Raw genomic sequence first — 16,183 nt, 5'->3', positions numbered from 1 at the left:
GAGAGATATTCGTGAGGATGCTTTAATTCGAAAGGAATAATATTTTCAACGATGACCAGGTGGCTGTGGGAGATGTGGGTTTGTGCTCTGGCTAGCAGCTCTAGCAGCAAATCCGTGAGATTTTAAGGGCAGGAAAGAGAAAGGACAAAGAAAGCAAAGTGATGTCTTGACTTGGCCAAGAGATTTAGATATGTCTGCGTTTAATGCGTTGAATCTGTATTTGCGGGGAGGGAAAAGGCACTGCCTCAGTATCCAGGGTTTGAAATCGAAACCTCATGATCCGCCCATCATGATCTGTTCCATTCAATTTCCCATGGAGCAGATTGCAAACCCCTTCATTGTCACCCTTCCACAGATACACACTTATTGAATGTAAGGAAACGGCAGAATAATAATTTCCCCATAATGTTCTGCAATTAGGGCGTTTGCATGGTTTAGACAAGGCTGCAGAGCTGTAATTTACGGATGACTTTCCACCGGGTTGTTATACTTCTGCTTTAGAGAAAGTTATGCCTTGCGAAGTCACTAGTTACACAAATTAAGGGAGTTGCCTAATCTTTAATTGTCCTTATGCTTAGACATGACACACTGTACTCAAGTATTTCTTTCAAAGGATTAAGTAAACTGTATTTCAAATTGCATAACACCCCTTGCCATGCCTAAAGTAAAACAAACTCGCCTGCATTAATCCCCCAAACAGAGCAGAAAAATAATGTGCACAGATAAGACCTCTCTTCTCATTCCCAGCGATTATTCTCCATGATATTTTTCCCTCGGAAAACAATTCGGACCTGGGAATATTTTGGTAAAGTTCGGCAGGCTGGGTTCGCTTGAATTTCAGATGTAAAGCGGATTAGAAAAATCTGACTGCGTTTCTGGATTTGAATGGCCTCAACCGTGCTGCTCGGGAGAGGGCAGGGCCAGAGATACGGAAAACTTGTCGCTTCTAGCTAACTTTCTCTTGTCGTGGAGAGTTTCTTGCAGTACGGGTGGGTGGGTTTATATGCTTGTGGGTTTGGTTGTTTTTTTTCTTTTCCATACTTCGCGAATCTGTACACTCCTTTATGTGGAATGTGGTCCAGAAGCCACATTCAAAAACGTGAAAATCCCTAGTAGCAAACCTTTTCGCCCTAGACAATGAAAAATTACTATCTGCGGTGATATCCAGGTTCCTAAAATAGTAGTCGAACGAGTGTGAGTGTGTTTCTGTATTCACTGGATCATTCAAATAACGCAGCATTGTTGAATATTGAGTAATCGCGAATGGTTTGTGTCTAGTATCATTCCCGTTTACAAGCGAATTATATTCCTTGGAAAAGGAATATAAAGCCCAAACTTTTAAAGGGTTTTCATGCTTTTACTTAAAACTATAAAATTTTATGGCATATAATATAATGCACGCTAATCATACATAACTTTCTGGTATTCCTATTGACAGAAATGTGACAGCTAGTGCACTATAAAATCTCCAGCTGTTTATTACGGAAATTATTTTCAAATGTGCATTTGGATATATAATTTTAAAGTCTTTCTTATTTTAAAAAATAAAAAGTGTATGCATATGTGTTTGTTTAGTGTTGAAAGGAAGGATACACAGACACAAAGGCTTCAGACTCCGTTTATCTGACTCAGGAGGTTGACTTTAAATACTAAATATTGTAAAACTGTGAGATATTTGAGCTAAGCCAACGGTTTGTACAACCGTTTCTTTAACGTTAAAGACAAATAAATAAATTAAAAATAGTATTCAGTCAGCAATGTGCAGACCTTGAAGAGGTACACAACAACCTCACCCACTTGTACCGTTGCACCTTTCTCTCATTTTCAAAGTAACAGATACAGCCTAAACCTCAATATTCAAAGGAGATAGCACTAGCAAAATAAAACAAAGCCTGTCTTCCAGCTCTCCTCAAACCACCCTGTTCTTTTGCAAACCTGACTTTATGTCACATGAAGGAAAACAATGTAATCTGCTGAATCCCTGCTACTCCAAACCTGAGCAGAGAAAGCGATACTCACATCTGGCTTGAAGATAGATAGATGAGATATGTATATACAAACATATATTTTTTGGAAGCAGTGCTCAAGTCTCTTCCCTAACTAGTCAGTTTGTGCCCCCTGAGATCACTCAGCTAAGTAACAGCTCTGAGGGTAAGATCAGGTCTTAATGCTACCCAGAGAAAGACAGAGTTCCTTTCACCCTTTCATTCATGTTTTCATTCAAGTCCTGGAAATTCAAAGACTAAAGTAAAATCCGGCCATAAAGTTTATTGCTGAGTAATCACACTCTAGTGAGAACAGTCCACTTAAATAAAAAGAATGTTGAAGTAAACACGCAGCTGGGGCCTACCCCACAATGGCAGCCAGCAATATAAGGGAGAGAGGGAGAGAGCAGAGCTAAGGGGATATTTACAATCTTCAATAAAGCAAGCCCGTATTTCATAATTTGCAGCACTCTAATGACCTGTAGTCTCTTGTATTAATGCTACAAGTTACAGTCAATTGGTTCGCTTTAAAAAAAAAAAAAAAAGAAAGAAAAAAGTCACAGGAACATATATCTATATACACACGTACACACCCTTTGTATACATAAATACACTGATATTAGACACACATATGCATGTGCATGGCTTTACACGGGCACACACATTGAGTTGTACATGCATGCACACACGCGCATAATTTAAATATATTTATACTTATGCAATTACGTATAAGAACTGGGAAAAGTTATAGCAATGTTATAAATGCACAACCCTGAAACACACTATACACTCGCAGATGGACATATATACATAGCTACAGCCTTCTGCACAGCCCAGTGCCGAAAACAAGAGTCTTAAGTGCCCAGTACAGTCTGTGCCATCTTAATACTAGCTCTGATGTGCAACATATTTAGCCAAACCAAAGATTATTAACGTATCAGCATGCCTTCAACTCTATCATGCCTACATAAGACACTGCCCAGATAATATCAAACCTTATCTATTTTGTTTCCCCCTTTTTTTAATCGCCTGCAGTAACTACTCCTTGCTAAACAAAACCTCTCCAAAGTTGGAGAGTCAATTGGAGGAAAGGAAGTAATTATCTTCTGCGGTAGTCAAAGTGATTAAAGTTAGGCCCCAAAATCCATCTCTGCCAAAGTCGCTTATTGTGGTTTACTTTGATTTGATCGTTAAAATAGAGAGCTAGCTGCTGCGAGTGAAGGAATGGGGGGGGGGGGGGGGGGGGGGGGGGGGGGGGGGGGGCGGGGAGGGAGGAATTGCATCGATTGCATCGCAACCTGGATCTTTAGTGGTTGATCCTGCCTCTCGGGCTCAGTGGGACCGTCCTGAAAAGCTCCAGGCGGAGAGGAAAGGAAAGGGAAAGGTAAAGAGAAAGAGAAAAAGAGAGAGGCGAGAGGCAGCTAGAGCGAGCGGGAGCCTCGGCATCCCCACTGTCCAAATAAACTTCAAGGAACTTGTGCACAAAACTTACCTTTGACTTGCAAGGAGCCATTTTTCATACAGTATTGAGAACTTGTGGTTTGGATACTTCTGTCCCTAAACCTGACAATTTGAATGGCCAGGAGGCACACGTAGCCTGCAAAAGAGTCAAATGAAGTCCAGCGTCAGTGAGATTATATGTTATGTGGTATATAATGTTGGATGTCAACTCCCCAAAACCATAAAACTTACTTTAATGGCACCACGTGACTTTTTATAGCCAGTGAGCCTATCTGTCTGTGCTATGGATGATTTTACGATCTAATTCATAGACAAAACCCTATTCATTTGGCACCCAAATGTCATATAGCCGGAACTGGGGCTTATAAAGTTTACTGTTTTATAACTTTTAAGGGAAGGCATCAATGTAACCCGTCAGTAAATGTGCAAATCTTTAGTTGCTCTTAGAAGCTCAGAAGAGTTAACCATTCAAGCTCTGATGGGGTAAGTAACATTACGTTTATAGCAAACTAATTGTAGCGAAGAAAACCAAAAATCTTTAAAGGGCGAAAAGTGGGAATGTGGCTAGTGAGGGTTATTAATAGACGCAGAGGGCTCGGAGGTGTCTGTCCTGCAAATATACTTATTGAAACCACAGGAGAAAATCTAGAGCGATGCAAACACGTCTTGGAGTTAGCAGCGTGTTTTAACAAAGCACATGGGTGGGTGTTCTCTTTTTTTTTTTCCTTAACCATCAACAAACTTCTAACAGCTGATTCACCCACAAAGGGTGTTGATTGTGGTCCTGCGATGCAGCTTTCCATCTAGCGAGAAACCAGTAAGAAGGTACTTGTGGTCAAACTTTCAATTAAAAATAGTGGTAGCGGACAATAGCAGCACCTACCATTTGCAACGTGCAGCAAGAGCCAGGTAAAATAATATTACAAACTCTGCATGAGTTAATTAATTTTTTTTTTCAGAGGCAAATCAGGAAGCACAACTTCTTGCTTTGCACAAACCAGGTCACGAAAACTTTACAATAGAAAGTTTATTTTTTTGTTGATTTCCAGTCATTTTTTTTTAAAAACAAATAATAATAAAAAAAAAGCTGATCACAGTTTGCTCAAACAGCCAGACTTTGACTATATTTGTAACTTTGTTCACAAAAAACATACATCACAGAAGCTGCGCTTAATAAGAGCCACTTCTAAGAGTTCGTGCAAAGAGTCATATACAAAGGCACAGCAAGGACATACTGCTTGGAATCACAGTTTTCGTCACAGATTCACTATTCACTACACGTAAGACAAGTTCAGTTGATTTCATTATTTCACCTCTACAACAGCATTAATTACACAGGAATTATATAGGTAGTTTGAATAAAAATATTTTTAACAGCTTGGAGCTATACAGACATTAACACTTGACCACACATGCACAGTTAAGCAGGTTGAGTGCAACACATAACATTTGTACTAAACCGGGGGAGGGTTTCTTTCTCTCTCTCCTTTTTTTTTTTCGTTCCTTTTTTTTGTCTTTTTTTTTCTGTTTAGTTTAGTTTTGTTTTAACAGTTACTTCAAGTAACACAGCTCGCTTCATATAAATAAGTTAAAACATCTATTATTTTTTCAAGACAAAGCCATTCAAGACAAAGAAATGTACGATAAAAGCAGATCTACTTATACACGCGAGAGAATGGTAATAAACAGGCTCATGATTAAAAGATGAATAAGGGTGACAAGAACAGGGTTTCTTCACAGAAGTAACACAAGGAAGTTTTAGAAAGTCAACTTAGTACTGACATGAGACGCAGGGTCAGCTAATACTGCTCAGTACTTTTAATTGATCAAACGCTCAGGGACGGAATGCCCCTCCTGCAGCTGCCATGCTCATACTTTTCAGCTTATTATCCTTTTTCCATTTCATTCTCCTGTTTTGGAACCAGATCTTTATTTGTCTCTCTGAGAGGCAAAGAGCATGTGCTATTTCAATCCTTCTTCTGCGGGTCAGGTATCTATTGAAGTGAAATTCCTTTTCCAGCTCCAAGGTCTGATAGCGGGTGTAAGCAGTCCGAGCCCTTTTCCCTTCTGGTCCCCCTATGTTGTCTGGAAGAGAAAAGTACATGATTTAGATTCTCAGCAGCCGCTCGGATCTTCCGTGACTTACTGCAGCTACCAGCGTCCAGGACCGTTACTCTCAGTCCTGCTTGGTTTTGTTTCTGGTTTGGATAAACGCTCAACAAGTTTCCTCCTCCAGCCCCTTTTAGGAAAGGCTTGGGGGAGGGGGATTTGGTGGTTTCGGTGAGATTTCGCTTGCATTTAGCGTTCGAATTTTATTTTTTAATCGAATTTTTTGGGGTCATTTTTGGAAGGGTAACACCCCACCCCTCCCGCCTTCCGCAGATAAACTGTTTTGGAGGATGCTTCTTCTGCTAGCTGTGTGTTCAGGGCTGGGAGAGCAAAGCTGAAGCTTGCAGCCCTTTCCCACGGCTGAACTGGGGAAGGCTCTGGGAGGCTCCTAGCCCCCGGCTGCTCCCCCAGCACCCAGGGCAGGGCAAGTACCCAGGGCGGAAAGTTGCTCCGCTTCCCCGCTCCCTCGAGCCCTCTCCCCGGAGTTTGGGTCTACTCGCCCCTCCTCCCCCTCCCTACGGCTTCCCAGCAGTGAAAACTGCCCTCCTCGCCCTTTCCTATTCTCTTTTTAATATGGCTCGGCAAAATAAATGGGGTCAGCCGCGCGGTTCCCACTGGAGGAGCCCCCTTCGAGAGGAGAGCCGGGAGCAGCCTCTGCTCCCGAGCCCCTTCTGGAAGGCTCTTACTGCTCTCTCGCTGCCCGCCGGGGCCGGCTCTGGGAGCCAGCCGGGCTGGGTTACTGGGGCCGGGCGGGTTCTTTATATTTCTTTCCATGTTTTTGAAGAGGGGACACGGCTCTCCCGGAGAAGGGAGCCTGTTTCCCTGAGAGCAGAGTTGTGCTGCGTGAAGAGGCTGCCCGCTCTCACGCCCTCCTCTCCCCTCTCCCCGACCTTGCTCGGCACAGCCACCCGGTTTACATTAAATCCTCCTTTTTCGCCAGAGAAATAAAGAAAGAACAGGGTATTTGCTTTACCATGACTTATGTGCAGTTTTCGCATCCAGGGGTAGATCTGGGGCTGTGAAGGCTGGGCTGTGCTTTGGTCGGTCGGGGCACTTGCCTGCTCGCTGCTTGCTGGAGTGTCTTCCTCAGTCCCGGATGAGGTGCCAACCCCGTCCCTGCTGATGTGCGTGTTGCTGCTGGAATTGGACGAAGTGCTGGTGGAGTTGGCGAGGGAGTTTTTCACCCCGTGGTGACTCTCGCTGGTGACAGGCGAACCGGCCACGGCGGTGCAGGGCAGAGGGTCGGGGGGAGGCGAGTGGGAAGCCGTCGCGGGCTGGTTGTACCTGGGCTCTGTCGAGGCAGAGGTGGTGTTGGCCGGGTAACTGCGGGGTCTCTCACTGGCACCAAAGTGGGTGGAAGCAGAGCGCCCGACGCTGAGGTCCATGCCATTGTAGCCGTATCCGTACCTGCCGGAGTGCATGCTGCCGGAGTCCCTGTATTGCTCGCTCACCGAGCTGTGATCTCCATAATTATGTAACGGGTAGTCCGGGCCATTTGGATAGCGACCGCAAAATGAGTTTACAAAATAAGAGCTCATTTGTTTTTTGATATGTGTGCTTGATTTGTGGCTCTTGGTCGTTTTGTGCGTCTATAGCACCCTTGCACAATTTATGATGAATTATGGAAATGACTGGGACATGTACTTGGTTCCCTCCTACGTAGGCACCCAAATATGGGGTACGGCTCCACATCACGTGCTTTTGTTGTCCAGTCGTAAATCCTGCCTGATGACCTCTAGAGGTAAACTCGTGCACTGGTGGGGGAGTTGGGAGGGCGCGGGCGGCCCCGTGCGCGCCGCCGCTGCGCGCCGCCGCCGCCACCGCCCGCCCGTCCGCCGGCCTCCAGCGCCACCCGCTGGCGGCGAGGGAGATGGCGGCGGCTCCGCAGGGTCGGCCCGGGGTGACGGCCCCCGACGGCGGCGCGGAGCGGGGCACGCCGCAGCCGGCAGCGGCGGAGGGGCGGCGGGGTCGGCAAGGCCAGCTCCTCCGCCGCGGCCAGCGGAAAGCTCGGCTTGCAGGGCGCGCTCTGCTTTGTGGCTGCCTTCGCCGCCTTGCGGGGCTTATTTACACCAGTTTACAAATTCTGCGCGATCCATCCTCGGGTGCTGGCCACGCTTATGTCCCTTCTCTCTCTACATATATATCTTAATTTATTTTTCTCCCCCCTTTTTCCCGTGCCGGCGGATTCGAGAGGCACCCGGTTCCTGCCAATGCGAAATGGCAGGTACCTATGAAAGACAAATATCGTGCAGCGTTTTTCCTACTAGGGGGTCAAATTCCAGGCAGCTTTAAGGCCGCCGCTGTTTTTCCACCTCTCGGGAAAAAAACAACACCCAACAAAACCAACCAAACCTCTAAATGCGGCGGTAGCCATTTTGCATTAGTGTTTTCCAGATTTGGGTTTTAAAATGTTTAGAGCGGTAGCCCAAATCGCGCTGTCTTCCAAACAAAAGAGCCTCGATGCATATACAAACGTATTTGTACACAGCTTCACACGCACACTCACGCACACACAACATACTATAGATATAACATATATATTAATCAATATTTTCGCTGAGCTCATTTTACTTGCACAGAACGCGAAGTGAAAGCCTCTTATGGCAGCTACTTTTCTCTACAGTATCTATTTATTTTTTGTTTCCAGTGCTAAGAAATGCGAATGTAAATTAGGATACCACACAAGCGGGGAAGAAGATCACCGCCTTAATGATAGACAATTTTCTTTTAATTAAAAATAAAGAAAACAAAATAAAAAAGATCGACCCAAGCCCCCGAAGCCCCAAGAAATGTAGTCCATAATTCAAAGCCCCTTCAGTGTATAGCTGAGCTCACCGAAACCTCAGTGTAAGCTCAACGGGAATCACAGAAATTCGCCAGCCTCAAAACCTCTTCCCTCGCTTCCCCTGAAGTTTAACGCCGAGTTTTTACTTTAATACCAGTAGTGCACATTAGGCAGTTTAGCGGCATTTAAAATAAATCTCTCTGCAATTCATCTTCGCTTTAACTGCAAGATTATACTCAGGGGTTTATTTTTTTTTAAAGGATTTTTCTTTTCCTTTTTGCTTTTTAAATATCTTGTACATGCATAAAACTTTTTTTCCTCCCCTGCAGACCATAAGCTCCCAAACATAGCATAACGAGATGGCCCGACGTAGCGGGACTTAGCAAAACCAGAAACCCAACATTTTCTAAAATCTCTCGTATTTCTACAATATGAATATTGTTAATTAAAAAAAAATTAAAAATCCCTCTCTGATCTCTTCTCGCACAGGTACACCAGGGACACTCACCCACACACAGATGCTTACCGCAAACATTTAAAAATCTGGGCCATTTCTCTAAGACTTTAAGCAATGCTATCTATGCTTTGGGGAGGTGGTTATATACATATGTGCCTGTAGCTCGCAAGCTAGGACTTCCACATATATTAAAGAAAGTCACAGATGATTGCAAAGGTACATCTTTTAACCAAGCCTTTGAGGAATTAATAGACTGTGACAAACCTACAGGATTTTACTAGCAGAAGGAACACAAAGTATGTAATAGGAATAGTAAGAGCTAAGGAAAGGCCTGGTAGCATTTCTTAAAGGTGGTTCTACTCCCCTGACTTTTCCTCTGTTTCTTCGCTGCTGGGCTGTGTGGAATTTATGAATTTGTTTTCCTTTTTCCATTTCATCCGCCTGTTTTGAAACCATATTTTAATCTGGCGTTCAGTAAGGCAGAGAGCGTTTGCAATCTCAATACGTCGTCTTCGGGTTAAGTATCTGTTAAAATGAAATTCCTTCTCTAACTCTAGCGTTTGGTATCTGGTGTAAGTTTGCCTCCCTCGTCTCCCATGAGTTCCATATACTGTACCTGTAGAAGTAAAGACAAAACGATCGCATTGGACAGGGCCCAGTGATTTCAGACCAGAAAGAGTGATTACTATATTCTGCCTCCTTTTGCAGGCACAATCACAGAGGGGTGGGGGTGGGGGGTGAGAATTGCTGTGGTTTCCTGGAGGCTTTTTTTCCCTTTCTTTCTCTTTTTGTCCCTCTTTTCCTTTTCCCCTGCCTGACCAGCTGTAAATGCGGATGTGCAGAATGCTTAAAGTGGTGGGATAACTGGGGTACAAAAAGGCTTTAAGGTGGACCTAGGGAAAGTGCAGTAGGTAGCACCCGTGTGAATCGCTGAGCACTGTGTACCCTCTGCGTGTTGCGAGCCTGCGTATACACACACATGTACAAACACACGTGCGATCCGGGGAGTTGCACGCATGTGTGTGTGTGTGTGTGTGTGAGCGTATGCTCGCATATGCGGGTGTGTTTACACAAACACGCTCTATTGCCATGGCTGTGACTACAGAGGGGATGTGATTTAAGTATAATTATAGACATCAGCTAAAGATCATAGAAGAGCCTCTGCCATTTGCTCCGGAATTTATTGCCCTTGAATGCAAAACAGCGTCAGAATGGTCTTGCAAAAAAAGTGTAACTCTCCAAAAGAGAAATGCAACCCACAGTCCAGCAAACATAAACTCGGGAGGAGGGAAGCCATTAACAGACACTGAAAGTAAAAGTCTTACTATGGGATTCTTAAAAATAAGTGCCACCCCAATACATAACCCTCTCCTCCCCTTCCCCCAAGCACCCCTCCTGGTCAGAATAGTTCAATTACGTGAAGTTCACTCCTAAGAGAAAATCAGAAATGCGATGCCATGGAAGTGCGCCCATGGCCCCAGAAACGTGCTCTCAATCTCCAATACTTACAGGCTAATGAGCTGGGGGAGGGGGACGAGGAGGAATGTGCCACAAATGCATTAGATCCTCAGAACAGAGAGGATATTCCCTTCATCGCTCTCTGACACAATGAAGAAGCGGAGCAGGGGCTGTGGGGTGGCTTTAGGAAAGTGGTAAAACTGCTCTGCTCCTGGTTTTTCTATTTATTATTATTATTTTTCTTTTTAGTTTTGCCTACTTCCCAAGGATTCCCCTGTAACTTTCACCAGTGAACCCACAAGCTGGGCTCTCGGTCAATCATCCCAGGGTGCCAACGTGCCAGGTCTAAAATAACCTGGGAAGGTTTCCTGTTACACAGTGCCCTGCAGGACCCGTGTCTCTCCAGCAGCCTGTACTTTGTCTAAGAACCAAACCAAAAAATCTTGGGGAAAGAAACTTTTCCTTCCCCCCCCCCACCCCCGCCTTCCCCATTGCATCCGAGTGCCTTACCAGCGCAGGAGTTCATCCGCTGCATCCAGGGGTAAACAGGACTCGTGTACTTCCGGTCGGTGCCTTCGTCATTTACAATTTTGGCTTGGATGCCGCTGGATTTGTACTGTTGATCGGGAGGAAAGTGCAGGTAGTCCCCGGCCCCCCTCTGTTTGCCACTGCTGGAGGGAGAAGCGCTACTAATCTCCTTGTCCGGATAAAAACAAGAGGCTCCGTACTCATAGGAAGCCCGATTGCAAGCAATGACGGTGTTGGACTGTTGGTAGAAACAAGGTGAGGTGTAAGTCTTGTCCTGCAGGCTGCTTGCCCCGTATGAAGCCGGAAAATGCCTGAGAGCATCATAGCCCGCCGGGTAAAGGGGGATCTGCCCGAGGAAAGAGTCCTGGCCCCCGGGCAGGCTCCCCGGGAAAGTGGGATTCACGAAATAGGAACTCATTTGCTCTTCCCCCTTGCCCGGACCGTGATTTGTTGTGTATTAGTACATCTGGCGATAACTATTAGGAGTCATCGAAGTGGTTTGTTTCTGGATGGCCGAGCGCCAAAAGCGACAGCAGAAAATAGGAGCAGCTGACGGCGGGGCGGCCAATGGGAGCGCGCGCGGCACCCGCTCCCCCGGGGCCGCCGCCACCGCGCCGCCAACTTACCGGCAGCCCCGGCCCCACCGCGCCGCCCCGCGCAGCCCCGCGCAGCTCCGCGGAGACAGCCGCGCCCCCGGGCGGCACCGCCCCGCCGGCGGGAGGGAGCCCCATCGTAATAATAATAATAACAATAACAGTAATAGTAGTAATATTTCCAGGCAATGTGACAGCAGCGGACGGGGGGATCCTCCCCCACGGGGGGGCAGGAGGTGTGTGGAGGGGGGCGACGCGCCCGTCGCGGGGCCGCCAACTTTGAAGGGAGGGAGCCGCGTAGCTCTGTGGGGATGGTAGGTGAACAGCTCCGGCCCTCCGGTGGAAGGAGGGGGACACGAAGGAAGGGGGGAAGGAAGGAGGCAGCGGTGGATGCTGCGGGGGGGAAGTTTTGAGCAGAGGGAGCACGTGAAAAGGGGAGAGCAGCTTCGCGCAAAGCAGAGCGGGATGGGGTGGGGGGAAAGGCCGGCCTCTCTCCATTTTCCAACCGCTATTCCACAACCGCATCCCGGAGGTTTTAGCCGATTTTTAAATTTATTTCATTGTTTTTACTCCGCTGAGGCTTCCCTTCGGAGGCCGCCTCAGAGCCGAACCTAGCTTTTGTGAGAGAAACTAACGCGTTCTGCATGAAAGAGGTCTCATATCTTAATGAACACCCTCATAATTAACGCGGAGGTTTCGGCTGTGGTAGGAAACGGTGGGCTTCTGGAGAATGAGATTTTTGATTTGCACCAAGTTCCCTGGAAGGCCCCGGCAAGGGCTGGGCAGTCTCCCGGTGCCCCTGACCAGCCCAGCTAAAGTTCCACGTGTCTCCGCTCCCCGAGTTTCCCTCCGCCAGAGTCGAGCCGAGGGAATCAAACATTCAAATACGAAAACGAACCAGTAGGATTATTCCTAATTAATACAGCCCCTCTAATGAGTCAGCAGAAGCCAATCGGTTTCGTTGTTGCTCCGAATAATTTGATTAAACGCGGATGTGTGTCTTTAAGAAGAGGAAAAACACCAAACCAAATATCTACATGAAACAAACATTTCCGCCTCAAATTTTCAATGGCAGCTACCCCACAGCGGAAATAAAATTCTTGGCCCAGGGCAGGGACAGTAACAGTGCTTATGAAATTCGCTGAGGCGCTTTGAATTCAGCCATAACGCTGCAGTTCCTGCAGATAACATGAGGTTGCTCATTCCAAGCTGTGTTTACTCATAATCAGTGCCCATTACAACGGATTGAATAGCCCCTTATTTTAAAGGCACTCTGACGGAAAGTGGCATTCGTACCAGCCCCGTTTCCTAAAGTAACTTTCAAAAGAGAGTTTTGTTGTTGTTGGGAGACTATTTGCCTCATTTCCGGGGGCACATTACGATACCTATAAAACAGTAGTGAGTTAAAACATCGCTCCACAATAGTTTGTATTGTTCACAGTCCCAGCTGGACTTTCACATTCAGATGTTGATTGCCTCCATATTTTTCCCCCTTTTTTCCAGCTTCCTTAACCTCTTCATCCAAGCTAATCCATAAACACACCTGGTAGAATTACAGCTCACTAGCTGCGTGCTTTGGGAGGTCATTTCGGAAACGCGTATTTCCTGAAAGTCAGCCTTCTCCAGAAAAAGTTATTTTCTTTTTACTCAGCGCGAATAGTTACAAAAAGGAAACAACATCATCAGACAAGCATACAGCACGCTAAATAGAAAGGGGTTTTAAAAGAGCAGATTTTCACCAACACAGGTCAGAACGAAAACGCACCATGAAAAATGAATACTGTGGCAAGCGAAACCCACCGCCTCACTTTTTTAAAGTTGTGACCAGATGGGGTTTTTCAATCCATCACACAGAGACCAAAAGTAAAAAAATCAAGCCAGGTTTACTTATATTTGCATGTTATAGAACGGTTACAGACGGGGGGGGTTCCCCTCTCTTTTTGTTTCTCTCCTCTTTTTCAAGTTATTGTTTGTGCTCAAACCAAAATGTCGCAAGGCCGACCACAGGTAGCGAAAACATTTCTTCTTTGGTCCCATAATACGGAAAGGACTGAAATGTTCACGTTTGCCTTGCTGGGTCGTGTTCGAGTAGTTACTGTGACAGCTAAACAATCTGCACTGCAATCTCCGCTTCAGTCACATTCAAGCGTCCTCTCTGCTCCTCCCCCTCCCCCCAGAAAACCCCTAAATACAATAATCTGTGGCCCGCCGGATCTGCCGGGGAAAATGCCCTCCCCGGACACATTTCACAGCAGTTTCCCTTCACCGTTTCCCCACTCTGGAAAGCAGAAAGCCAGCCGCTGCATTTTTGCCACCGCAACAAAGTCACACTTGGCGATATCAGCGGATTTTATCAACCTTTTATTTGTTTGCAGAATGCCCCGCACCCCCAGCACCTCCTCGGCCGAGCACCTCACCGTCCTCCTCCCGCCGAAACTGGGCCCTCTGCCCCAGCCACCCTCGGATACAGGTGCGGGGCCAGTTACCCTCTTAAGCTTCAAAGCCTCCTTCTCCTTGCCTATAAACCCACTTACAAATCCTTCTCATGCTCGGCAGCGTCACCACAACCAACCTTTACCTAATAGCTCCTAATCCAAACAGTTTGGGCAAGCCGAACCGTTGTTTAGACTGGCGGGGTATCGGGAGCCTGGTCGGCAGGGGAGGCGGGCGGCTCCTCCCCAGCTTTCCCCGGTGATATTTTACAGTTGACACACACCGCGGTAGAAGCGAAGGGGAAGGGAAAGGAAAGGAAGGGAAGAGAAAGGGAGGGGAGGGGGCAGAGCCGGTCCTGCCAGAATATCTTGCCCGGGGGCGAGTTGCGATGCTGGCGTAAAAGACGGTTGGCCGGAATTATTTAATTATTTTGATTAACGTTACTATTTTTTTTTTATATTTTGGGGGTATTCTCTTTGGGTTTCCCCCGAGCAGCTCTGCCCTTCGCAGGGCCCGCGGGGGCCGCTCGGCTCCGCTCCGTCCTCCGCAGTCCCGCCACGCCGTGGCAGCACTGAGCACCCCCTGCCTCGCAATAAATAATCCGGCGCTCACTGCAGCTTCAGTCCGGACGATACCGCAATGCAATGCAAATGCAATGCTTTATCAGCCCGGCAGCACAACCACAGCCGGGGATAATACTTAAAGCCCTCCGAGCCTCTCGCTCGCCGTGGGGAGGTGGGAGCGGCGGAGGAGAATGACTGGGAGGTTGTCCGGGGCGCTGTCCTCGGGGTCGGCTCACCCTCGCCGGCATACACCGTGGGGCACCGACCGGCTAGTCGCCGCTCCACCCGCCCCAGCGCCGCACGGTAACAGTCACAACAAGGAGAGAAAGGAAAAAAAAAAAAGGGGGGCAAAAGCTCCGTCTCCGGCGCTGGGATCGGTTTATCCGTTCCGCGCAGCCGAGGCGTGCAAGCTATCCAAGGCAGAAAGCGCCAGGAACGCCGTTCCCACGAACCCACGGAGGGGCACGGGGGGTTTGCAGGCAGCGCTGGATCTGATAAAGAAAATCGAAGACACATTCCGCGCTGTTTCCCCCATCTAGAAATAACCTTTCGCCTGGACATGCCGGGGAAGCCAGGGGACATTGTGCTAACTTATGTGGGTTTTTTTCTGAAATACTAAAACATAAATTACATCTAAATTTCAGCCGTCGTAAATTAACTTTAAGTTAATGCTGCGAAATAATGAAAACATAAATTAATGTTTGAGGGGGTAATTTTTTTTGCCCCCTCACTCTGGAAAAAAAAACAACACACAACCAAATCCCCTCGGAATGATGCTGTAAAGCTGAATTATTAGAAAATAACCCGCATGTCACAGAGCCCCCTGGCAATTGCAACCAGAAATAAATGTCGTTAAAAAAAAAAAAAAGTCCACGGCTTCCTCGCTAAATAATAGAAAATAGACATTTTATTTTGGCATAATTTTGCATGCATTGGTAAAGACGAAATCAACCGAGCTGCAGCCACGTCTATTTTTGGCCACCAACGTTTCCACTTGCTTTAATTACACGTCTAATATTTAAACGTATTAAACTATGTTTCCCTGCTTACGGTAGTGTCATATACATTTCTCACCTTTTAGGTTCTGGCTCACAGGAGCCCCTGCGACTTTGACAGCTGTCGCTTTGGCTGCACAGGAGACGAATCGCCCTCCTTTTGGTGCCAGAAGAAGCAGGAAATTAGCCAGGTTGCAAGTTGAAAATCTGCCACGCCAGTGCTTTGAATCCAATATGCCACACCTTCCAGCGGGGGAACTGGAAATTGCCATCCCGGATCTGTGTTCTAGGCGGCTGCTTATGCCGAACCTCCGCACACTTTGTTCACTATAGCCTTACAAAGAACAAATGAAATGGGGATTGAAAGCCAGAGAGATCCGAAGCAGGACAGAGCTCAGCAAAAGAATGCGGCTCTATTCTCGCAAGGGAAATTATAAAAAAGTTCATGTTCACGGTTACCATCCACATGACCGACAACGACCAATGGAAAAACCGAACAACTCATAAAGTTGTATTGCAAAGTTGTAAATTTTCATAAACAACAACGGATTTATGGCCTTTTCCTCATCACTAAGAAGAGGCAGGTCTTAGAGAGGCGCCATCTTACCACAGAGGCAGCACTGGAGTTTTTTAAAAGACCTGGAGTTTGTACTAATTTTATTAAATTTGCAATTAGTAGGTTGAGCAGGAACAGAGTGTGGTAGAAAAGGGAAACTTCTGCACAAATGATACCCTAGTTCTACCTGTATTTACCCAGGCGAATAAAAGGACTTTTCGGATAAGTTCTTTAATTTTTTTTTATTATTGTTATTATTA

At 46.7% G+C, this 16,183-nt stretch overlaps 3 protein-coding genes across 11 annotated transcripts in view; all 3 read right to left on the bottom strand.

Moving 5' to 3' along the window:
- HOXA3 (homeobox A3) overlaps window positions 1-15,639 on the bottom strand; it is a 44,836-nt gene extending 29,197 nt beyond the window's left edge. For 5 of the 6 annotated variants that reach the window (XM_057413277.1, XM_057413275.1, XM_057413272.1 and 2 more), the window contains exons 1-2: window positions 15,447-15,586; window positions 3,478-3,582 (exon numbers count right to left, since the gene is read on the bottom strand). Coding sequence is in view for 1 of the 6 variants with exons in the window: in XM_057413284.1 (XP_057269267.1) it covers window positions 3,478-3,582; window positions 15,447-15,639 (298 nt within the window). In the remaining 5 variants the exon portion in view is untranslated. Of the gene's footprint in view, window positions 1-3,477; window positions 3,583-15,446 lie in introns of all 6 variants that reach the window. The other variant, XM_057413284.1, reaches the window with a different exon arrangement.
- HOXA5 (homeobox A5) lies at window positions 4,490-7,386 on the bottom strand. 2 transcript variants are annotated; one of them, XM_057413287.1, is made up of 3 exons: window positions 6,840-7,386; window positions 6,529-6,692; window positions 4,490-5,531 (listed from the first exon to the last, which is right to left on the bottom strand). In XM_057413287.1, the coding sequence occupies exons 1-3, from the start codon at window positions 7,091-7,093 to the stop codon at window positions 5,281-5,283; spliced, it is 669 nt and encodes a 222-aa protein (XP_057269270.1). In that variant the 5' UTR covers window positions 7,094-7,386; the 3' UTR covers window positions 4,490-5,280. The 2 variants fall into 2 exon arrangements, with proteins under 2 accessions (XP_057269270.1, XP_057269269.1); XM_057413286.1 differs by having other exon boundaries at window positions 4,495-5,531; window positions 6,529-7,378.
- HOXA6 (homeobox A6) lies at window positions 9,015-15,586 on the bottom strand. 3 transcript variants are annotated; one of them, XM_057413290.1, is made up of 3 exons: window positions 15,447-15,586; window positions 10,766-11,021; window positions 9,015-9,413 (listed from the first exon to the last, which is right to left on the bottom strand). In XM_057413290.1, the coding sequence occupies exons 2-3, from the start codon at window positions 10,788-10,790 to the stop codon at window positions 9,154-9,156; spliced, it is 285 nt and encodes a 94-aa protein (XP_057269273.1). In that variant the 5' UTR covers window positions 10,791-11,021; window positions 15,447-15,586; the 3' UTR covers window positions 9,015-9,153. The 3 variants fall into 3 exon arrangements, with proteins under 3 accessions (XP_057269273.1, XP_057269272.1, XP_057269271.1); XM_057413289.1 differs by having other exon boundaries at window positions 10,766-10,926; XM_057413288.1 differs by lacking the exon at window positions 15,447-15,586 and having other exon boundaries at window positions 10,766-11,434.
- Window positions 15,640-16,183: the final 544 nt, after the last annotated feature.

The sequence above is a fragment of the Pezoporus wallicus genome, unplaced genomic scaffold (genome assembly GCF_028554395.1).
Source record: "Pezoporus wallicus isolate ANWC-B61680 ecotype Strahan unplaced genomic scaffold, APGP_CSIRO_Pwel_v1 contig_13539, whole genome shotgun sequence".
Taxonomy (NCBI): Eukaryota; Metazoa; Chordata; class Aves; order Psittaciformes; family Psittacidae; genus Pezoporus; species Pezoporus wallicus.
The sequence above is the reverse complement of the archived record's forward strand: the minus strand, read 5'-3'. Positions and strand labels throughout refer to the sequence as shown.